The following is a 25027-nucleotide window of genomic DNA, read 5'->3' as shown; positions in this document are numbered from 1 at the left end:
GGCAAACAAAAAGAAAAGACACAGTGAAATCAGGAATGAAGTAAGAATTAAATTCTCCCTGTACAGATGCTGTGTGTTGGGTAATTCGCCAAAGTATATAAAACGTATATGAAAATGCTCAACATAGTGCCCAAGTATATACCGATACTCTAGGGAAAATTCAAAACACAATGGAAGTAAGAAAAAAAAGGGGGGGGGGGGATGGGGCATGTGTTAGGGAAGAAACCCCAACACAGATTGACATTTTTTCCTTAAAGATGACCATTTTTATTTAAAGCTAACATCTGAAACAGTAGCTATAAACACACCCTTAATTTCAAAATTAGTATTAAGGCTCCGAAGAAACTTAAAATCCCACAGAAAACTATCTGAACTTCTTTCAGAGCTGCCTTACAAAAGTGGGGAAAAAAATCAGTTGTTGAGAAAAGTTCATGAAGACATGTCTAATATTAACTCTATTAAGGCAACCTGTTATAAGAGGTGTTATAACTTCATCATTCAGATGTTTGCTCTGCTCACAGTTCCAATTACAGCAGCTTATCCTAGTCTCTGACCCGCTCCTTACCAAAATTTTTATTGGGGGATGGAGGAGTATGAGCATTATATACACTATCAGGCCTTCTATGTCATAAAATGTATTATTATTTCCTACCGGACTTCACAGTAGCTCAAACATTTATGCACATAATGTTCATTCTTGTAGAAGTTATTAGCCCTAGTACCTTTCCATGGCTTTAGCAGTATAAGGCAAATGCATTTCAATACTGTGTTCATCTTCGTCTGTTTGTAGGGACATACGCTCAAACATTCCAGTCTTCCACAATTCTCCATAAACTGAAATGAATGAAAGATCAGTTTTTACTACTTTTATTTTTTTTTTTGCTTATTTTTGAAAACCACTACAGGTGCAAAAAGCAAGCTACAGTCTACCTTTATCAGAACATAACCATTATAAAAAATTACTTGCCAAGGACTCCAAGAGCTATCATCATAAATCATTTGTTTCTAAATAAATTCAGGATTAAAATTATGTTGAAGTCATTAAAATATAACCATAATTTATTCTGTTTACAAAATAAGTGTATTAAATCAGTGACCTTATCAGTATATTGAATAAGATTTTCAGTTATGATACAAAATTTAATTACACAAATAAAATACATTTGAAAATATACAACCATTTGCCCAGTCAATGAATTTTTATCTTCATAAACTGACCTTTTTTTTTAAATAAAAATTCATCAGCTGAGCCATTGCTGGATGTGTTACTCTTTAATAGAATTTATTATTGACTGAATCATGAAATCTAGAGACAGCCACAACTGATTAAGTAATCAACATTTGTCAGTTATCTTTTCTACTCTCAAGTGTACTTGAGAACTTGCAGAGTCATCTCTACATTTTGAAAATTCTCCACTGGATGAATTCTCCACTGTGCCCCCTTCTCAGCTCCATAAAGGAATTCTACAGAAAGCAAAACATTTCTTACCTACGGAAATTTCTGCAGGCTCTATGTAGAAAGCCTGAATTTGCTTGCTTAATCACAGTTACAGTGAAACAACACATCTGTGCTAATTAGCACTTCTGAAAAAGATGCTGTATCACTTAGGTATACCTCAAAATATCAAATTTATCTTCACTGCACTTAGTTCAAAAGACTGGTATTTCATGGACTAACAGTATTTAAGTCTACAAGTTAAAAAGTCACATGCAATAATGCATCCAAATAAAAGCAATATTTTGTTTCTCTGTTATTCCTCGATCAGAAATCAAATTCAAACCAACTAAGGAACCTTTCTTTCCAGCAAGAATACTTCACAGGAAAATGGAGGTGGTGTTTAATGAGCTATTATTTGATGTAACACTTTCTTAGTTATAAAACCCTGAGGCACACACTCAAAATGGAAAAGATAAGCAAAAATGTAGAATTCTTTACTTGCCAGAAGGAAGAGAGACATTACGGTTATAATGTGACCATGTCTGAAACAACCAGGATCTTTCAGAAGTTAGTTTTTGCTGCACTAAAACCAGATTTGCACTTGTATGCCACTTACAGCAAGGAAGTGCCCAACAAGAAGAAAATCCTCATCACTGTAGTACCACAGTCAATAGCCAAGCCTCAGTTAAGTCCAAGCTTTATCACACACTTACTCTTTTGGTCAATTCGAAGATCATACAGAGGTGTTCTGTAAATGTCCACACTGGAAAGTGCACATCGGGAGAGGGGCACATGATGGGAAGGCCCAAGAATGAAAATTTTTCGGCTACAACAATTAACACAGAAGGCCACAATTTAGACAACTGCAATTGTACAGCAACTTGGCTTAGAGCAACAAGTTTAATAAAAATGTACAAAGTGATACTTTCTCATGGCTACAATAGTTTTACTCTGCTGTCAGTAAGATCACAGATCAATCCGTGGCCCAGCCTTGCTCGGTATCCCAGAAATTATCATGAGTTCAGTTCAATAACACTTCTTCTAGCCTTAAATCTCTTAAGCAGGTTATTTATCAGAGGGTACTCATCAGCTAGAAATTTGCACTCATTTGGAGGCCAAATGATGTGTTACAGCCGCTTAGAACAGATTTTTGAATTCCCTCCTTGAATCAACACAACCTTTGGCTATGCACCTTCAATAAATACATGATCAAATAATGATTATGGGTTTATCATCTATTCAGAGTTTTTCACTTATTTACTTGATTAGCCTTACTTAGGTTTCACTAAATTAAAATTTAGATCCTTCTCAAATGCTGGGTTTATGTTGTTATATGTTAAGGTTTTTTTGTTGTTGCATCAACAACAGGGACTTGGACCTGCACATTCACAGCTTTAGCTGATACTGCAACCTTTTACACGTCATCATGATGTTATTTCATCAAGTCCTCAGTTCCTGGCTCTTGATTAGATGTTAAGGGTCTCCTGCCACAGGACTTACAAGAAAAAAGAAAAAAAAATATAGGCAATTCAGCTTTTCAGATTCAGGATCATATCATCGTGTTTCTGGCACTGAATTAAAGGAATGGGAGAGACATGTAAAGTTGTGAGGGGTTTTTTTTAACCCCTTACACAGGGAATGCTATAACAAGGTATACTAAAACACAAACTTTCTGCAAAGCTAATAAAAACAAATATCCAAACATGCAACAGTTTAGCTCAAAGCTGAATTCTAAACATCCCATGCAGTAAAATAGCAAATGATCCAGCAAGTTCAACCAACTCCATATCAGAGAACCTAGGGAATGCAGCTTGTTCAGGAAATTTTAGAGAAACTAGGTGTCTGTCATACCATGAGCTACTTTCACATCATTTGCAATAGTTTAGAAAGAACTAAAACCATTGCCTTTGAAAAGTACTACAGCATGTTATCCTATGAACAATTGATAAGCCTAGCCAGTTTTTATTTAGCATTGCAAAATACATACTTTGAGTATATACTGGAGAGGTTTTGAATTTTTGTCATTTAAAAAAAACAACATTGGTGTCAGCAGAATATAACAAGAATTATATTCCTTTACTCAAAAATAACTAGATTCATATTTTTAGGGGAAGGCACAGACTACAACAGCATGTTGGGGGTTTTTTTTAATTTTTCCTTTTTTAAACTTGTTAGAAACAAAAGTTCATTTAAAATTATTGGAATGATTAACTTTCACTAACTTCACATATTATATAAACACACTGGTCACTTTCTCCACAGCAGAAGAGAATCCTGGCAGTATTCAGCCCATAATCCTACACTGAAAAACCAATGCAGAATCATGGTGAAGTATTTCAATAGACTTAAAAAAACCAAACAAAACCTCACAACAATAACAAAGAAAAACCCAAACAAAATCCAAAAAAACCCCAACAAAAACAGCTTGGGCTTTTACAAAAGCAGTGGAACACCAGTAATAAACTGTAAAAAGAACATCTTTAATCCCTCCCTTGTAAAAAATTAGTTACCAATAATTTTAACAATATTACTGTTTTCCCCCCTTTTGTAACATCCAATTTGAACATTTACATGTTCAAACAGAAGCAATGCATAGAAGGCCAAAAAGAATACAAAGTTAAAATTTGAGTACTTCAAGCTGTAAGAATGTAACAAGAACATTCCACTATCAGCTAATTGCAAGGGCCCTAAGCTTTGTAAAGAAAGCTGTAACACTCACGTGATATTGGGATCCACTTGTTTGTAAGCATGGGCTGCACAAGATCCACAATAGGTATATCCTGCATGGCTGCAAATCAAAGTGTACAAAATGTTAAGATGTTAAATACTACTTAACATCTTAAATATGTTGATATTAAATGTTAATCTCTTAAATTTATTATTTGTCCCCAGTGAGCTAGAAATTGTAAGAGTGATCCAAAAATCAACTCCTGAAAGAGCAGGAAAGCACTGCTGCAGTACTGATCACACAAGACACATACTTGTTGAAGAACTGGCAGTAACCATTTACTGACTGATTAAAAAACTATCAATGACCACTGAAGAGTCAGGAAAGCTCCAGATCAAAGGACCTTCCCTTATTTGTAAAGGATGCATGCAGACTGCACAGCCACCTGTTATGAGAAGCTCGCGATAATGCCAACAGAGCAGCCAGGGAACAAGGGAGTGGCAAACTACTGGAGAAAGCTCTTCTAACCACACTCCAGTAACTGGATATAATGACAGTAGAGGGGCCTTGGCAAAGAGAGAACTACATGTCACAGCAGATAAAGAGAGAATAAAAATGCTCTGTTGTTTAAGAATATCTCAGTGACAGAATGAATGTGCACATGGAAAGGAGAAGGCAGCATCATGCTAGCTTTTACTGCAGAGAATGAGCTACATGCTTCACCTTCCTTTCCTATCACTCTGGCCTGGTCCTTGCTCAACCTCTGTTCCTGTGCGTGCTCCAACACAATTTATAATCATTTTGACTAGTTGTTTCAAATACTGCCTTCAAATCTGAAGGCCCATTCTCTTCAAGACCATTAAAATGGGTGAAAATTCACTTTACACCACTAAAAGCATTAATTTCAGAGATCATTTGCTCCCAGAGTCCCAGGTCAAGAGGTAGAAAATGGCTCCTGGTCACTTAGCAGTATGTCCACACCACAGCTTTACACAATGACACTGAGAATGATGCATGCTGCAAGCCTTGAGATTTACAGGATGTTTGAAGATAGAAGTTCCCACTGACAGCACTGAAGGATTTTATATGTACTTATATTTATGTATGCTCACACACATCTGTATTCATCCACAGACTGATACCTGGAGCAAGTTATCTTCAAAATGACTCTGGGATTTTACTTCAACATCACTTACCCCACTCATTCTGAAGAGCTCAGAAAGGTACTAACATACATACTAAGGGGAGAAACAGCAGACCGAGACCTCACAAACGGGCAAGGTATGTTATTAGACAATGTCAAAAGAGCCTGCTGAAATGTTCCCACTGCTACAGGCTTCTTCCATCATCCACAAAAATATTAGACATATCTCACTTCACCGGTGGCAAAAAAAGGGTACAATTAACGAAAAAATGTGGTGAGACCACAGGAAGACCTCCAGCAATCCTGGAAAAAGAACTAGACTACATAATCTGCAGCTGAAAGGTCTCTTTCCTGACATTCCTGCAAGAAAGACTAAGGCAGATGTGGGACAATTTCTTCTGCACACGCAATACTATTATGCAATACTTCAAACATTATGACAATGCTATGTTAGCACAGGAAAAACAATATATTTAAGGTGGTTTTCCTAGTGTTTCCTTCCAAATCATAATTACTTGGAATGACCAACATATTTTTGTCATTACATGTCTCAAGTATCTTCCAGAAATTGAATTCTCCCTAAATATTCAGATGATGCCTATTTCAGCTGTGGACAAATAGCTCAAATAAAACCAAACTAATATAACAAAAGTAAACCATTTTGGATAGTTGAATAGTGTTTAATTACTTGTTGTTTTTAAGCTTTGCTAAATTTTATTTAGGAGGTGGGAGAGATGCAGGAGAGTTGCTTACCTTGTTTTGCGGTTGGGTTTTTTCCCTGTTATTGGAGGGGTTTTGTTGTTTTCTTCATTAATACAACTTCTACCCATCTGACTGGGTCACAAACAAATATTATGTGTGCAGTCCATCACCAAAAGGAAGCTAATCACACATCCAAATGTGCATAGATTTCTGCCATTCTATGCTATATACAAAACACTTATTTAGAAACCACACAACACTTCTTTGAACTAAATACTAGCTTTTACTGGTTATCAAAATCACTCAAAAAAGAAAACGAGCATGTAACCAATCAAATATTAGATATACTGAACTTCTATTTCAGACTTACGGTGCAATAATGGCTCTTGCAGGTCTTTTTGTGGACTGTACTTGAGAAAGCCAACCTTCTAGCTGCGCATTCAGCTGGGGTCCTGTGAAGAGACACAGAAATACTGAAGCCATGAAAGAACCTAACACACCTCAAGAACTTACAAATAAAGTTCAAAAGTCCAGCAGATTTAAAAGTCATCTTAAACATTAAAGGCTGAGTTTAAATCTAAAAACAAACAGAAGAAAATATGCCCCCCCCCCCCAAAGAACCCCATGCAACAACAAAAAGAAACCCCAACCATGTAATGTTGAAGGCTACAGCAGGGAAGTTTCAACCTGGTCCAGGAAGCACATTTACTGCGCATCTAAACACAGTTATTGTTTCTTTCTCTGTGGGGACTAACGAACACACCACTTCACCATTAGAAAGGATGGCTGCTGATTTCAAAAGAATCACTAACAGATGATTGTTTCCTCTTGTAACCATATTTGCAGAATTCAGAAGTAAAAATTTACGATCTTTATCAAGAGAGACCAGAATGACAAGATGACATAAGACAAAAGCCTGAGATTTGCATGATAGCCAATGGTTATGGTAATAAATCCTTTATTAAGCAAGTACAAGAGCATAATACAAAACACACTGTAACCTGGAAAATCTGTAAATCCACAGGAAAAAGCTAAAAGTAAGAAGACATTATGCTTATCCTAACACCTTAACAACTTCTGATCAATCAACATATACTACAAGTACATGAACACTTTGTCAACCTTGATAACTGGCCAATCCAGAATTTAATTTTTTTTAAACTAAGGTCTGTACCTCAACAAGTAGCTAATATTCTTAATTCAATCACCTGACAGATGATAAAAAAGCCTTTTAGAAATACAACATTAAAAAAACCAAAACCAAACAAACCATACTTAGATTATTTCCCATCACAAGAAAACTTTCTGATGTCTCAAGTCTGGCAAATACAGCACAACATTCTTTCATATTAATGAATGTTCATATTAATGAACACTAAACAAGCTTTCAAGTAAAACTCACCCAGCTGCTATTGTTACAAGTAACATACCAATAACAAAGAAAATAGATGCACTATTTTCAGCTGATACTATGCTTTTGGCAGAACTCTACGGCAGCAGAGTTTATCTGTAAAGTATGGTGCAGCAAGCTGCTTTTCCTCTTCCATGCACGCTGTAGATTTTTGTATCTTCCCCCTGCAGGTGCTGAACTACCAACTGCCAGTGTAAGTCAAAACCAAATTAAGTATCTGAAGCCATTTCACAGATAGATTCCAAACAGCCCTGTCAGACAAGGGCTGACAGCTCTCCAAAAGGCTGACAAGAACCACAGAGAACAAAAGAAAAGATGTCAACTTTTTCAGAATCCAATCAATCCCTTTTTGACTATCCCTAATCCAGGGATAGTCAAAAAGCTTTCCCTAGGAAACCCAGGGGTGAAGGGGAGGTGTTGAAGCCACTGGTTTTTATACAAAATTAAATCCATGTGTTTCTTGAAAAAGGACAACTTCTGTAGTTGTGAAGAACCCTACCTTCTTACATGAAGAAAGTGAACCATTTTCCTAAGCAGCACCATTTTCCTAAGCCTTCAATTACACCTTGAAAGCCTTAGTTATTGTCTACAACTCTAACAAGGTGAAAGAGTGACACAGATTAACTGCTGTCACTCATGTAATACAGTGACTTTGTGAAATGATGAAATTGTTATAAAAATACCACCACATACCAATTTTGTTCTGCTGCTTCTGTTGCTTGGGGAAATTACAAGCAGCCAACATAGCAGCAGTAGAGATAAGGATAATGACATCTTAGAAAATGGAGGCTGTTGGGGAAGCTAAGTAAAAATAAATGGGTCTCTATTTCCATCCTCCTTCTAAGCTGCTAGAAGACTAACAAACCAGTACTCTTTTACAATATTACCACTTTTATTTGTTATATACTTGAGTGAAGAAACAAATCACCTAAAAAAATTTCTACTCCCTAATTCTCCCAAAATATGTAGAAAGATAAAATACTTTCTGAATGAAGCTCTTTAGGAAGACACTTTTTTTCCCTCCAACACTGACTACCCAGATTTAAACATTACTTTTCCCCACCTGACCCCTTCTCCTCAAAGAAGAGGATCAATAAGCAGCACAATTGCAAAAGGGCCAAAATTTGTTAAGCAAAGGGAAACTCTTCCCCAGCAAAGCACTGTGCTTAGCCTTCCTCCACCCCTTCTTTAGCAAGGATTTTTCACTAAGGAGGTGGTTAAGGCGATTTGTCTTTGGTTGAGATAAATCAGGTAACCTGCTGAACAGTTTAAAAAAGGTCAGAACACCTGGTAAGATCCTAAAATTTCGTGAGTGGTCAAATCTGACCAGAACTTCCTGATCTTACAGTGTAGTAGCAGGGTAAGATGGCCAGGTTTGCTTAGTCTGCTATTACAGACACACACTAACAAAGTAACATTTTCTTCCTAGAGGCAGTAAAATAACAGATCTGTACAACCCAAGGGATAAAACTTCTGTCAGAGTTTACTTAAGGACCAAGTAACACATCTGCTCTCAGATTTTTTCCCTTTAATGCCAAGTATGAGGTGCCCATTCAAATAATTAATTTTGACCTAATGTAAACTTTCATTTCAACTTATACTTAACTGCACTATTTTAATAAAACATGCAATCAAATTTCTCTCTCCAGAGGACTAACAGAGAGAGAGAGAGAGAATGGAGAGTACAACATATCCATGGCCTTTTACTAAAAGGGGAAAAAAAAAAAAAAAAAATCACACAGTACCCACATGAATTGAGATAAGTAGAGCCTACCTGCAGCTTCCTATGCTTACAAATACTTCAAGGGGGATACTCTAGAACTGTAATTTTCTTGTTACCAAATTAGCACCAACTTTTTCTTGAAGTGATCAGAGAAGTTTTTCTCCCAATTTCTCAAACATGAGAATGCTTAAGGCTAAAGTCAAAATATTTGACTTGGTTATACAAAATACAAATAAACCCACACTATCACAGTAGCTATGCTCTGCCATATGGAATTGTATTATAGTAGATGAGTAACTTCTTCATGAAGTGTTCTATTAGTACGTTTTGTTCATATTTAAATGAAGCTTAACTGGAAAAACAGTCATCAAGACAGCTGCAACAAATATGCATCTCCTTACACGACCAGCATGGGCAGTGAACAGCACTGCCACTCATGTATCCTCTTGCTGTTGTGGTGGGAAGTACAACAGGTCCCAGCTCCTTGAGCCTCAGGTGCAAAGCTCATCTTGAGAAAGATGGCAGGATGAGAGCAAGACAGGTTTTAAGGCTAACCCAGACAGAAGGGCAGAAAACCTTATGGATACAATTTCTGGATGCAACAATCAATATACTTTAGCATTACTACTGTAAGATAAGACCTTTTATTGACCAAAAGAAGGTTAAGCAGCAAAATATGAGCTTCACTGAAGTACGTAACATTAAGATCTGCATTTCAATCCTATGAAGTCAAGTATAAATATAGGTGTGTAACTAAAAATTTCTGACATTATCTGTGGATATTTCACATCCTGTTTTGTTTTGAAATCCAGTAGAAGTTATGCCAAAGTTTAAAACAATTTAAGCACAGACCAAGTCTCCATCAGGCAAATTTATGGATACAAATACAGGCAGCATTTATTCAATCATGTTGCCTAAAAGGATAACTTATTTTAACAATCAACATTATCCCCATCAGAAAGCTCTAGAATAGAGCAAGAAAGAATCCTTCCAAGTTACTTGCATGTCATTGTTACCCAGGGAGTAATAACAGAACGACATCTGGTAGTGACTCAGCTAAGATCATCACCCCGGTTTACAGCTGTCATGGTCCAGACTTTGTGGGTTAAGCCAAACCAGCACATTCTTTCCACAGCCTACCTCACCTTGTTGGTGAGGCTGAAGTGCTTATATGTCAAGTGTCTACACAATGTAATGGCATTTTGCTCCTTTTCCTGCAGCCACCATTACACATACAAAATGTACTTTTTCAGGTTGGTAGGGAAGGCTCAGTGTTTGCTGTGAATCCTCAGTCTCAGTGAATGCTTTTTTTACTGGAAGAGCATAAACCTCAACCAAAATTTAGAGCAGCACCAGGGAAAACTGCTCTGGTCTCCCTTGGCCAGATGTGTACAGCACCTGCAGCAAGGTAATGCCGGAGCACAACAGCAACACTGCAGTCCCCAGCATTCACAGCTCTACTTGACAGCTTTTACTCATCCAAGCATGTCTCCTGCCTATAGGAGCCTTTGAGTCTTCCTCCTTTTAACTACCTTTTCCCATTGATGAAAAAGGTCTACACCTCAAAAATGCTTCTAAAATATTACAACATGTGTGGTAAGAAGCGAATAAATCTTGTAGAGTGTTAGAAAAATCAAAGTAATAGTGAAACCCTGGGGGCTGGCATACAATTAGTTTAGTAACTGCAACTAAGGGAACTCCATTCTCCACAATTTTGAAAGTGACTCTGAAACAAATTGTTAGGCAAACTCAATCTGAAACGTGACAGAGGACTAACTAACAGTTAGAATTGCAGAAAGTGTAAGGATTTTTCAAAAAACACAAACATCACTTTAAAAAAAATCTGTTTCTCAATGAAACAAAAGCCAAATCCTTGAATAAATAAGTTTTAGCTATGCAAAGACTAGGATTTGTCAGGAATAAAAGGTGATTTCCAACAACTCATGTTGATGGGCACATTCTCCACTGCTAGCATATACTCTCCTCCAATATTGGTTAAATGGTGAAATCAGACTACAAGCAATGCAGAAATTTACCTATGCAAACAAGAACCAGGGGAAAAATTAAGACACAAATAGAGATTACACCAATGCCACATAAATTCCTATTTATACACATTGTAAGATGGAAGTAAAACTGCAAGTAATGCTTGAATGGGGGAAAATAAAACTGAAGTCACAACAGAAACATTAAAACAGATATCGAAATCTGCTTTGGTGGCAGTTCTTACTTGCATGCCCCAGTTCTCCAGTATTCCACTAGTTCTTGATTTTCCTTTACTGAAAGTTGGCAGGAATTAAAAAAAAAAAATCAAATTATAACATTACTCATTAAGAACATCAACCAACATGTAGCTACCTAGCTTCATAAAAAAACCTTAGTACTCAGGTCATTTAGAGATCCAAACAAATTACCTTCTGCTCCATACCTCTGAGAATGATTTTGGCTCTAATAGACACTAAATGTAAATTAAATTTGTGAAAGTATTCACTAAATGATACTTGCAGACCTATTTTAATGATACCAGAACTGCACCAAATGTAAAGCTCTTTTTCAATTCCCATTGTACAGTGGAAGTTGAATCTACATTCTTTTCTTGAAGTATTTTGATTTTGACTATATTTAAGTGATTCAGCTAGAAATAATAGCCTAGAAATTTTATTCCAAATTATTCCAGTACACTTTTTCAGCATACAATGCTAAATAATACAGTCTGCATATTATTGCTGTTTTCCATGTTTAATTCATAAAAGAGTCAGTAATGACACATCCAGTTTCTCCATAAAAAGCCTAAAAAAAGATAAACTACCAAAGGCAGAGAGATATTACATTTGGTATTTAACACTGCAAAGCAAATACTTGATGAATTTGTAAGACACTATGATTAGTTGTTCACAGATTGCAAGGTAAGAACTTAACAGCTGTATTTGTAATGCTTCAGCTAATGTCACAACATTAAGATTTCATGATCAGTACATTAATTATCCTGCTATTGCAGAAAGCTCTCTTCACTACAAGAGATCTTAGAATTAATCAAACAGGAAAAGACCTTTAAGATCATAGAGTCCAACCATAAGCCTAACACTGCCAAGTCTACCACTAAACCATGTCTCATTTCAGTGACCCCCCCACATGCTTTTTCCATGTTTTCCTGGATCTATTTGTCTATAACCATCTACAAACAACACGATGATTCATTACTTTTCCATTACATTTATGAACGAGCTGTGATGAGTTATTCCAATTTTCGGGAGTATGCCAGGATTCCTGGCACACCACAGTAAACCACTTTCATAGACTTATGACACAGAGAACATCTTCCTCAACCCCTCGTCTGCATTCCTAGTCTAAACCACACACAGAGTCACGTGTGATTCCCTTCTGACCTCTTCAGCTGCTGCAGACACCCATATCCAACACACTACAGAGAAGAGTTTCTGCCCTAAGTTAAGGTGGGATACAGCCATGCAGGTCAGTGAACACAGCAGCACTCAGAAACTGTGGGCAGCAGGCCTGGTGAATGAATTACACATATTCAGCAACATCACAGCAAAGCAGAAACAGCTGTAACTGATGTACACTCTTTTGCTAATGCTGATGAGAAGTTCCAGCTCATGCCAACAAGCATATAAATGCTGGGATTACAGCACTATTCATTAAAACGAACAGTCATTCTCACATCACTCTTCAGGGCCCCCAAGCCCCAGAAGGCACAAATGAGAGCAGTTCTATCTCAGAATCACACTGCTATTGCATCTTGAAGCTGCCTACCTCGCAGAGCTTCTAACAGAGTTAGTGGGTTTTGGCATCAGAAAAAACAGTATTTGGTACAAAGGCAGTAAAAAAGCATTCATGCCGATCTTACTGGGGATTACAAAGGAATAGAAGAGGCTGCAAACGTGTGAAAACAGTGGCCAACTTTGAGGGAAGTGCAACTTCTAAACTGATCATTCACGGCACACAGTTGCCTTTTCATTTATTTTCTGATCTGCTCAAGTTCTTCAAAATGTTATACTTTTCAGCTGATCTACACACCATCATGAAGACTTCCCCCCAAAACATAAGGCTGAAGCATCCCTGGCCGTAAGACAGCCAGTTATTCGACAGCTCTGGCATTTCTTGTCCAAACAAGTTAGAAGTGTAATCCTTAAAAATGGTAGCAACAAGATGTCAGTGCCTACCTCCTTTGGGGTATAGCAGCTATGGCAGCAGAAAACTCTGAACGCAAGTGCACCATTAGGTTTAAAGCCTCTTCAGATATTTACTGGCCATTTACTTGGCTCATCATTAAAAAAAAGAGCTTTGAAGACAGTAAGTGCAATGGTGTTTCAAGTCGACACAGCAATTACTCTGCCAACTCACATTTGCATTAATAAGCTTATGGAAATGAAAGTTCTCCTAGCTCAAACAAGCTGGCACAGGCTAATAGCACGCCTCTGCCCACTATGGTTTGGTCAGAGAAAGCATAGAAATAAACCCTAACTAATAGAACAACAAACTTGTTTTGCAGGGCAAGTTTCACATGTAGTATTGTTATTCTCACACATTCTCAATTTGATTTTACTCCTGTGACCTGGAAGAGCCTACTAAAAACCTTCGTTCTTTACCTGTATCACCATGCCACTAACTGGGGAAGAGCTGAAACAAGAACTCTTATCACACACTTCAATAAAGAGCAGCGCAGTATTCAGTTAGCACTTCCAGGGGCCAGATGAGGGAGGCCAGCTGCCAGCCAATAAGCCATGTTCAGCACCCTAATGTGTGACATCCCACTTGTCATGGCATGCTACAGAGGGAAAAAAGATGCACAAATCTAATGCTTATTTCCATTTCAGGAGCATATGGATTGATTTCCCACAGTACTAACCGCCCAGCACTTACCGAATCTACTCTCATCAAAGAATAAACATGCTATCCTGCATACAGTCCATGCTCAGGATAGCATGTCATTTCCACTCTATTTCATCTGCTCCTTTTGTATCTAGGAATGCATCTGCCTGCATTCAAAGACACTCAAAATTATGCCATTTTTGTTTCAAGTTGTCCTTAATCTTCCTCTTCCCCCTGCTGGTTAAAAATCAATTTCTCAAGAGGTCTGGATACTAGGTGGTTGAATTAATACAGCAGGACTGGGACTTTCTTCCAAAAATAAATATGAGTGTACTATTTTTAACCACACAACAGTGATATTTTCTTTTTTTTTTAAACAATCTATATGACAGCAGTGCAACAGGGCGATATTTTTATTTACGTTGTATGCTCTTATCCAAATGTTGCAAGTGTTTTCAGTGGCCAGCATGCACCAGGCTGCTAGTCCACAAAAGCAATGGCATGTCATATACCATTAACTTTTTTTAAAAAGCAGACATGTAGATCAAGGTCTACAAATAAAGAATGAGGTTTTTTAGAACAGTGGCCTACTATCAGCAATGGGCATAGCACCATTTCAGTTTGGAAGCTTGGTTGTAAAGCTTCCCACACTCAGTGGTGCTGCTAAGTAGGAGGAGGAACAACTGACCAGACTTCACTATTCTATTTGCTGCCAATCAAATGTTCCAGAGGTACACATCTGAAGGTCATTAAGGTGCTGCATTGACTGGTGTGGAAGGAACATTAACTTCCCCACACCAAGAATTCTAGAGAAAAAAGAGATGACAACTGCTTTGGTTAAAATTTTCATACTGAACTCACCTGCCAAAACTTCTTGAAAAACTTAATTTTTAGATATTTTTTTTTTTGTTACAACAGTGCACAATGAAGAACACATGGGAAGTTAAATGCTAACATCATGGCGAAGTCCATCTTCCACGTCTTGCCCCCTTTTCACCTCTACTGAGTAGGAAGCAGTGAGCTTTCTCCCTGGGACCTAACTTACCCTCTAATACCAAGTTGCTTACTTAGATGCAACATTCTAACATGTGAAGGTGCCTAGATGTGCATAATTGAACAGCCAGTCTCACCTGCTCTACAGCATTCATTAGCATCATGCAAGTAGGTGGCGTATTCATACTAGAATGTAGCGCACGTTTACATTTTCCAGGGCAGAACCTAAGGAGTGCGTATCCAATGGCTGGAGAAAATAATGGAGCAATGGTCTACTTTCAGCTGAAGCAATTGCTGTCCCATAGGAATGAGCAGCCTCTAAAGACAAAAAGTCATATTTCTTCTAAACCCTCTTATATGTGTTGCATTGACCATCCGTGAAGAATAGCACCTCCCTCTTGGTTGTGGCTTCACCTCTGATATTACTTCCACTCCCAGAGTGCAGAGGAGACTGCTAACCCAGTTTAAGAATATCCTCTGACCACAAAAGCTAGACAGCATTACAGATCCACCCTTTGTCTTCTTCCCCCTCAGCTGGCTTTGGTCCTTCTTTCCCAGAGCTGACTTCCACAGCCAGATTTCAGAGACTTTTTTTTTAAAAAATAGCAACGGGTGCTTCACATTTGCAGGTCACACCCTCCCAAATCCAGGATGCCATGCATCATCCTGGATGGTGTGTTGATGTTTGAGCCCTAGGTACCAGGCACCTCAGGATAAATTGCCACTTAAAAACCTTATCCTCACTCAGCCCCTTCAAAAATGTTTTCAGATGTAATGATTTTGAACGTATCTGTCAAAAATCACATTCCTCATTACCCTTTCAGATGGGTCATCTAACTACAGAGCAGGATGAGGGTAGCCAGGGCATCCACTCACCCTCTGTAATCAAACTCAGCTCTGTAGAAAGAGAGCAGTTGGGAGGAAATGGGAAGCTTAAATGCTAACCAGTTTATATATAACACAGCAAATCGCTTCTGGGCCGAGACAGGAGCGCCAAGAACAGAGGAGGTAGGAGGACTTGAAAAGACAATCCCCGGAGAACCATGGGAACACACCAAAGAACTATCACAATTCAAACTAATCCCTGCCTCAGTTCCAGCCTTGGAGCTATGTAGGCTGAAAACACACGGTAAAACCCACTTTCTTCAAGCAGTACAATTGAGGAGCCTGTGTTACAAGTTTGATGTAGCAGCTGACATGTGAGTCTGGCCTGAAATACAGGAAGATTTTAAGTTAAGTCTATGACAAACACATAGCCTCGTGGTCCTTGTTTGTTTTCTCTTGAGTTTTGATGGACCTTCCTAAATGGGACACAAAAATTAGCTTTCAAGCTACAAATTGTCCTTGCTGAACAGGCACAATTCCTGCTCTCACATACCCAGTGTAAACAGCAGAAGAGAGTTCTATAGCAAGACACATAATACTCTTTGTTCATTTAAGGAAAGACATATTTCCAAAATCCCCAGCTTATGCAACATCAACCACTTACCCCCACCATAACACTGTAACAATTTAACTTGTCACAAGTACAGCTGTCATAATTCATTATTACAACATGATTCAGTTTTGGGTTTTTTTTTTCATGCAGTGTGTCTGGGCAACCATCCCACATCTCCTCAATAAGCAGTTGCCAGACGGCTGCCCAAAAGCAATGGCAATAACATGCTTTTGGATGTCCTACTACAAACAGCTAGTACTGGCCAAACTAGTCACACACACTTACCAAGCTGTAGTGTAACTAAATTATGCACTGAATTTTTCTAGAAAAGAAAACAGTCAAAGACAATATCCATGCCTCTTGAATTATTTCTAAAAAATTAAAATTCTTATTTGCAAGTATCCAGTAATAATTTGATATTAAGTCCAATACCAAGCAAAGTACAAAATTTGTGTGTAAGGTGTGTAATGTAGCCATTCCATATCACAGATCAGTTTTCTGCCTTACTCATAAATGAAAATATAAATAGAACAACCAACGTGGTTACCACAAAGCTTCAGTGTTTTGATGTCTTTGCACATGTTTAAATAGATACCTTTGACATGATTTTGTATATTTTCTGTAAACAGAGAACTACCTACCTTTCTAGATCACTGGAAATAAATGTAATTGCAAGCTGCATGAAGATTTGAGGCCAGTTTTGTAATGGATACAAGATTATGTTTAGAATATTAAACTCAGAAGGAAAACAATTCTCCTCTATTGTTGTCTCGAAACTGCCTACCCACCATTTGAAGCCCAGCTACTTATCACACAATCCACCTCTTCCTGTGTTACCCTCCCCCCTGTATTTCTTTTCTTCCCTTTCATTTTTTGCCTCATACCTCGTTCATCAATTTATGGAGGAGAGAAGTGTATGACTTTTCACATCTCATTCTTCTTAGACGTTAATTTAGGATCCTGAATGCAACACTTTAATGTTTGGGTTTTTTTCAACTGCATCCCTCTATTCCTCTGAACTGCTCATTACAACAGCCACTTGTTCATCTAAGCTCGTTCACCTGCAGTTTTGTAATCATCTTTACTCCTGAGGCCAGTAAGAGCACATCCCTTACAAATCGCATTAACAGCTCTGAAAATACAAATGTGCATCCTTTTCATAAAAGCTGTTCTGCCCCAAAACCGAACAAAACTTATTTCCAAGCATGTGTGCTACCAAGCCATTATTACAGGTTTCTGCCTTCTTTTTGGCGTGGGCAAGGGGAGCAGTAGATCTCCCTTCAGTGCACCACGTTTTTCTTCTATTCTTCTGCAAGTACCACATCTTTCTATGGACAGAACCAGTCTGCGCTACTGCTTAGTAACTTTTCACGCCCTCTAAAGAAAGCGCTTGGGAAGGAAAAATAGAAGGTCTTCTTAGACTACAAAAAGAGAAATAAATCTCCCTCTTTTCACACCTCGACAAGAAATAAAAGAAACATCCCTCTTTTCACCTGCCTTCTAACCCCAGACAGGCGGTATTTTCTCATGGAATTAACAAAACAAAAAACGCCCAGGAGCAGCTGAAAATACTGAAATCCGTTCGCGTGCTCTGACGAAGCGCAACACTCGGTGCGAAGCGCAGCCACGGCTTGGCTCTATAGCCCCATTGCCGGAGCTGCGGCGAGGAGCGTCTGCCGGGCAGGGCAGGCACACGAGGCGCAGAGGAGGGCCCGATCCATCGCCAGGCATGAGCAAACGCCGCTTTCCGCCGAGAGGCGCCGCTGCCCCGCTGCATGTACCCGGGCCGGAGGAGGACAGCGGCGGCCGGCGGGCGTGTTCGGGGGGCTCCGCGGTGCCCCCTCCCCGGCTCTGCCCGCTCCCCGCCGGCGGCCGGGCCCGGCGGCCCCCAGACCCCCCACCCGCCATGTGCCGGCGGGGGCGGAGCCGGCAGCCCCTCCCCGCGCCCGGTACCGGCCCCGGCGGCCCCAAAGTGCTGATTCAGCCCCGCCGCCCGCTCCCCGCTCCCGGCAGCAGTACCTGAGGCCGTGTACCAGCTGCCGGCGTGGCTGGCCTCCCGGCAGAGCACCCGGTTGGACATCTTGGAGCCGGAGCCGCCTATGGTGTTCGGGGGGGGCGGTGGGGGACGGGCCCGCCCGCGGCGGCGGCGGCGGCGGCGCTGCTCCCCCTCCTCCCCCGGCACGGCCCGGGCCCCGCGGGCAGAGGTGGCGCTGCCGGGGCGGCGGGGGCCGGGGGCGCGGGGCCGGGCGGGGTCGCGGAGGGGGGACGCGGGGACAGAGCCCGAAGCCGCCGCCGCCAACTCCGCGCCGGCGGGTGGGGGGGGGGGGGGCACGGAGAGAAGGAGGCCGCGGCCGCAACTGGGTTTGGCCCCGCTCGGCTCCCGTGGACTAAGGGCCGCGCGGGCGCCGCGCCCCCATTGGGCACCAAAGCAAAAGCCTCGCCTTGATTGGCCGCTCGCCCTCCGCCGGCCCCGCCCACCGTTTTGACAATTGCGGCACCGCCCCGCGGGGGAGGTGGGTAGGGGGCGGGGCCAGGCGGGGGAGCCCGCCGCGGATTGGCCAGCGCGTTGCCGTGGCGATGGGTGCGGTGCGCGCTGATTGGCCGGGCCGTGTCTCCGTGGTGGCGGGGCAGATTCCGGGCGCGGGTCAGCCGAGGGGAACGGGGCGGGGGGGCGGGGGAGACCCCCGGGGGTGACCCGCCGGGAGCGCCCCGCTATCCGCTGCCTCTGCGGCTTCCCCGCGCCCGGCACGGGCCGTGCGAGCAGCTGGGATACTGAGGACTCAGGGACGGAGCACTGTTTCCCAAAGGCATCTTTGGGAACAGGGATTTTTGCTGCGCTGGGGCTTCGTGTTTCCGAACTAGGATCCTTCCCTACGCCTCCCTGCCCGTGCCGTGACGCCCATGGCACCGTGGCACGGAGCGAGGGCCGTGGGTGTACAGCTGTATGAAAGTCTCCGGTTCTTCTCAGCTTTATACTTCCCCACCCCTTTAATTTTTATTTAATTTTTTTATTATCTGGGTGAATGGACTGCTGCCATGGAGACATCAAGCGTGGCTCAAAATAGCTGGAAAGGGGAGTATGGCCGGTACAAAAGGGGGAAGGGAAAAAGCAATTTCAGCCGATGACGTAGGAGATGCAAGCAGCGGAGAGGAAACCACAACAGGAGAGATAAGGGGATGCAGCCATTAAGGTCTTACAGGCAGGCTGGGGCTTTGTGAGGTGGAGCACATGTGGCCAGGTCAGGAAACACATTCTCCTCCTCTCTCTTTGTCATCTTATTCGAAAAGTCCTCCAGGCCGTTATAAATGCGTGCAAAATACAGAGGTTTGGGGGCTTGTTTTGTTTTTGTTTGTTTGGTTTTGTTTTGGATTTGATGTTTTTTACAGTAAAACAAAGGAAGTGGGGGACAAAGGCATTATTTGCAGTATGTCTTGGAGATCAAAAAGGCTCATGCTGCGGACATGGCTGCTCTCCTTCTTACCAGTGAGGACCCTCCTCTGCACCCGTGACACTGGCCTTCCAATGCAGCTGAGGGGCAGTATGGACTGGGGTCTTCAATTATTATTTCCAATAGGTGGTCATGAGGAAACGGGGCCCGACTGTCCCAGCAAATGTCTAATGTTTTATGAAGCCTTCACTGCTCTACATATCCTTACAGTATTCTTTTACAGTGTCTTGAAAAAGGTTAATGCAGATTATAACTGCTGCCTAGACTGGAAGAACTACCCTACCTGACTGCTTTAAGATAAAACTATATTGGTAGTTGTGATACCCATTTACACCTCTCAAATATACATAAACTTCAGTAGTAAGAATAGTTCCTGAAGTGATCCTTCAATAAACTAATCCTTCAATAAAGTTAACTAAATGCAGCAGAGGATAAATTTTACTGCATGGAGAAAAATAAATGTTGTGTTTATATACTTTAAAAATGGGTCACATCAGGGTATATTCAAGTTATTGATACACCATTGTCCCACAGTCCATCACCAACAGTTAGAGGAAGCTGCTAGGAGGAACATTTTAGAGGAAATGGAAATTAAAATAATTTTTAATTATCTGGTATTATTTTCTATCATTTAGAAGAACAGCTTTCATTTTCTCTAAGCACTTATCTTTCAATTAAATTAAAATATAAGAACTTCTGAGTGGTAATCCAGATGGTTTAGTAAGTAAAAACATTTTATAAGTATTTTCTTCTGGGTGTACTACCTTTCTTTAGTAGTGTTTTTTGCCTCTTCATCTTGCCTTTTAAAATTTCTTAAATATATTTTCTTCTTTGTTGCTGTATAACAGGCTGGATTCCTTTTCTCCTTGTGCTTCTTTTTTTGAAGCTTCCTTCTCCCTTGCTTTCCTCATTAACCTTCCTTTCCATGTGTGTAGTTTTATCTCTCCTAGACTAGGTGCAGATTAGCATGAAGTTTTTACTGGGTGTAACATGAACCCAGCATCCATGTAGATGCAAAGGAACACTACAGCTCAGTGTTAGCAGGTCACAGAAAGCACAAGCTTTCTTTCTGCTAATCCTTAAATTGTGGTATATGCCACAAACACTATGACAGCCAGGTGAATCTCTGCCCTTCTCTGCTATCAATTAGCATTGTCAATTCAGAGCCCGTGGAAGCTGGAGAATGTCCTCCCCAGTTTTTGCTTGCTCCTGACAAAGCTTGTCAGCTGTAACACTACAAAAGGCATTTCTGCCATTTTCACTGGTAAGGGTGACAGTAGGATTTTAATTTGTATCCTATCACAGGTGGACATAATACCATTGAGCAGTGTTTAGTGATTTGTGGGTTCCTGTTCTTAAACTTTTAACTATCCTCTCCTGATCATGAACTGTTGGTGTAAGTGCTGGTGATGTGCTCCCTCAGTACCACGTGTAAATGGAAGAGGCAGAAACAAAAAAGCAGCCAGCTCTTCAAGAAGTGTTTGGAAAATGCTCTAAGGCACACGGTGTGAATCTTGGGGTGTCCTGTGCAGGGCCAGGAGTTGGACTTGATGGTCCTTGTGGGTCTCTTCCCGCAGGGCAGGATCCCACCGATGGCAGTGCTGGGCTTCCTTGTGCTCAGGACATTGAGTATGGAAATGTTCTAGCCACAGACTAAGAAACTAGGCTGATCTTTCAGTGGAATGCTGTGAAGCTTGGGTTAGGTTGGGAGATGCTCCTGCTTTGTCTACAATTCTTTCAAGCGCTGTTTGTATGGGGAGCAGTAACGGGAGCACTTAACAGTTCAGAGCTGTTATTCCAGTCATTTTTCTCTGATATGCAGGAGAGAGCTGACACAATACATGGACAATCCCCAAGTCTGCATACCCTTAAAGCACAGACTTCTGCTGCACCTGTGTGTCTGTTGACAGTTTATCCCTTACCTGGAAGAAAAGCATGAAGGCACTGGCAAAAGTGTCCTTAGCATGCAGGGTTTCCCTTGAGTAACACCCTGTGACCAGCTGGGATGGGACATTTTCAGCTGGCCCAGCTTTAAAGGTCTGTTGCTTTCTTGGTTTTTGTTCTCATTGTCCTCTGGCACGTGGTTTTTTCCTATGGTGTTTTTCACAATGCCTGCTTCCTGTCCCCTCCCTTCTCAGGAAGCGATTCACTATTACTTTAGGTGTTTCTATTTACAAACTGCTTTTCTGCATCTGAGGAACCTGCTGTTCCCACCAGTCCTTCCTTCTACTGTTAAAAGCAGACACCCCCGCCTCACCCTCAGCTTCACAGTCCTTACAAGGGAAGTATCTCCACTTCCTGTGTAACCTAAGAGCATCTGAGATAGTATCAGTGGATAATTATCCATCTTGTAAATACTTCTCAACCACCTAGCAGTCTTTTATCAATGTAGGCTCCTCTTGGAAAATGGATCTGTTACACACAATTGCAAAGCAAACTTCGAGAAGAGAGCTAAAAGCACATTTGGAATAGGAATATGACACATTCCTAGCCAGTGTTGCACTAGCACTGATGTAAACTGCTCCATAATTATTCATGGCACATTTACATTTGAAGTCCTTGCTTAAAACTGTATTTGAATGGGAACATTGGCAGAAACGGTGCTGATAAGACTTTTCATCATGGTAAAATGCCTCTTTCTGTAATAGCTGGCATTCTGTACTTCTGTGATCTAGGCTATGTAGTCACTCTTAAAATGAATCCTATGAAATGGAATAGGGAACACAAGCTAAGGCTTGGCTAAGAATAATTTGTTATGTAATTAGTACAATGGTAAGAATGTATCAAAACCTCCACTCTATGAAGCGTGGTAGGCATAGGAATTCTTCTCATGTTTCCTTTCCAACCTACGGATTTCAACTGCTTGTATCTTTTAGAATTTTTCAGATTTTTCATTTGTTTGAAAGCAGCTGTTTTATTTCTAGAAAGTCTGATGGGGAGAGAGAAGTTCTTTTGATCAGACCACATTTACAATGGTGACAGAGCTTCAAAAAATAAAATAGATTGCTCAAAGACATGTACTGATTTTGGAGAAAGTCCTTGATAAATCAGAGGAGAAAAAGAAAAAAAAAAAGGGATTTGGCAAGTGAAACTGTAATTTTAGCTGGTAACAGGCCTCAGAATACAAGGACACAAGGATGTAGAGTCCTTTGATCAGAACCACTTTCAGTGGGAAACCCATTCATCTGTCATTGTTCCCTTCTAGGTAAAAGATAATCAGTGGAAGCAATGAAAAAGGCACACTTCAAAATACTCCATATGACTCATATATAATTCTTTCACAGTTACTGAATGGTAACTTCTGGATATTGGAGATCTAAAATAGTCATCTTGAAAAGCATGTTGTCAACTAAACTAGGTATTCCATTTTATTTTCTACGCAATTTTACTGCCATTTGGAGCATATACTGACTCAGTTACCTGGGGTAGTGAACACTAAAAAAATATTTTTTAAAAACCAAGAGATAATGGCTTTCAGCTACTTAGCAGTGGCTTGTCATTCATCTAAAGTTGCCATTTTCAAGTATTTCTTCAAGCTTTTACTCTAAATGTATTTGTACTTCAATTGAAGCTTTCAGAACTGTTACTTCCTGTGGAAAAACAGTACCACTTTCTTTCTAGATTAAATTGGGATAGCAAGCATCTGTCAAGTTGCTTCACAGAATTTTCATTGTTTTGTAGTGGAGAGAGTTTAAAACAAGTAAATGCTTTGAAAATTTGGTCTTTATCATTACTTTTGTAACTGAGAACTAGATAATTCAGTAGTAGTAGACAGCAGACTAGATAATTCAATAGTAACTTGCTCCTTATTCCTGTTACAGAGTATCTTCTATGCAGAAGATCTCAATTGCTGAAGCCAATTTAGCAAGTAAATGAAAATGGTTGTGCTTGTCCTGTTGACTTGTCATACCTTTGCAGGAATCACTAAGATTTAATTCTTAGAGCTAGTGAGTTCACTGCTGCTAGTCACATTTCAATTTATTTCTCAAAAGAGACTGCCCAGAAAAGCTGCTGTAGTAAATCTTCTAACATCAGCACTGTGTGAACATGGCTTCTTCATTCTCTTGAATTAAATCTCTAGCCTAGATGGGAAAACAGCAGCAGATGACACCACATACCAGTGACACCAGCAGCTGAATAGATGGCACGCTGCTGGCAGGGACAGCTTCCATTAGGACTGGGACTGATGTTTTGAGATTCCAGGTTGATGCAAGAGCTGTGCAGAAAGCCAGAGTGTTTGACAGGTGTTACTGTGTAAGAAATCTGATTGTATTCTGAATTCAGGTACAACAATCTAAGAAAATTGCTCTGTCCGGGGAAGATTAATAATGAACTCCTTATTTTTATATGGTCTTGCACAAATTCTCAACATAGAATCTGGGGAGCAGCATAGATTCTCCTTGCATTTAGCAGTTCTTACAGTCTTGCGAAGTTGTTACTTGTGAAACTTTGGAATGCCATTTTAGCAACAAAAATAGCAGTACCAAGATTTATGGTGTCTCCTTCTCTTCATCTAAATGTTATTACTCATTCCAGAAAGTCAAAACACTGTTGTTAAAATCCTTTCAGTATCTTTTTAGTGTCAGTGTTTGATGGAGACTCTGTTCACCACAATGCAATAGAATCAGTAATCTCCTTCCAAATTTTGGTACATTTTCCAAAAGGCAGCTTTTAGGCTTGATTTTGGGTTTGCAGGTTTCTTTCAATTTTTGTTCCCCACTCTTACTGCTCTTAGACTGTATTAATTCAATGTTTCTGTTTTAAGATACTAAGATATATGTAAAATAGTGAGAACCTTCCTACCAAGAGTAACAGCAAGACCTCAGTCCCTGCAAGTTTGTAGAAAATTGGAAAGTTAATTTTTTTTCTTCTGAAGGATCTGTCTTCTGACTACTCTTACACCCATGTAAGCTATTACTGTTAAAAAAAAAATCTTCAGATTACCATAGGAAAGTAAACTAAATGTCAGCAAACCAAGGGAAAATACTATTTGTGCAGTGGGACACTTAATATACAGCAAATACAGTGTGTATCCTTAAGTTATTAAAGAACAAATCAAATGACAGATCCAAGTCTCTTTGTGAATTTATGCATAATTACCAAAAACTATGCAGTCTTTTCGTATCACACAGAAAAAACCCCAATCCTTTCAGCGGATAATTTAATTTAAAGGTTTGAATTGCTTGCTATGTTAAAGCAATTAGCTAAGAAACACAGAATGGGGATGGGAA

The 25027-nt window shown here is 40.3% G+C and overlaps 1 protein-coding gene across 2 annotated transcripts in view; it reads right to left on the bottom strand.

Annotated features, from left to right (window-relative positions):
• The window catches only part of MEMO1 (mediator of cell motility 1), a 28814-nt gene extending 10294 nt beyond the window's left edge, over window positions 1-18520 (bottom strand). Inside the window, exons 1-5 of one of the 2 annotated variants that reach the window (XM_032102612.1) lie at window positions 18367-18520; window positions 6323-6404; window positions 4158-4226; window positions 2152-2264; window positions 723-834 (exon numbers count right to left, since the gene is read on the bottom strand). In XM_032102612.1, the coding sequence (XP_031958503.1) occupies window positions 723-834; window positions 2152-2264; window positions 4158-4226; window positions 6323-6404; window positions 18367-18427 (437 nt within the window). In that variant the 5' untranslated portion in view covers window positions 18428-18520. Of the gene's footprint in view, window positions 1-722; window positions 835-2151; window positions 2265-4157; window positions 4227-6322; window positions 6405-18366 lie in introns of those variants that run through there. The other variant, XM_032102613.1, reaches the window with a different exon arrangement.
• Between the last annotated feature and the right edge of the window lie 6507 nt (window positions 18521-25027).

The sequence above is a fragment of the Corvus moneduloides genome, chromosome 3, assembly GCF_009650955.1.
Source record: "Corvus moneduloides isolate bCorMon1 chromosome 3, bCorMon1.pri, whole genome shotgun sequence".
Lineage (NCBI taxonomy): Eukaryota > Metazoa > Chordata > Aves > Passeriformes > Corvidae > Corvus > Corvus moneduloides.
This window is presented reverse-complemented; position numbering and strand designations above follow the sequence as displayed.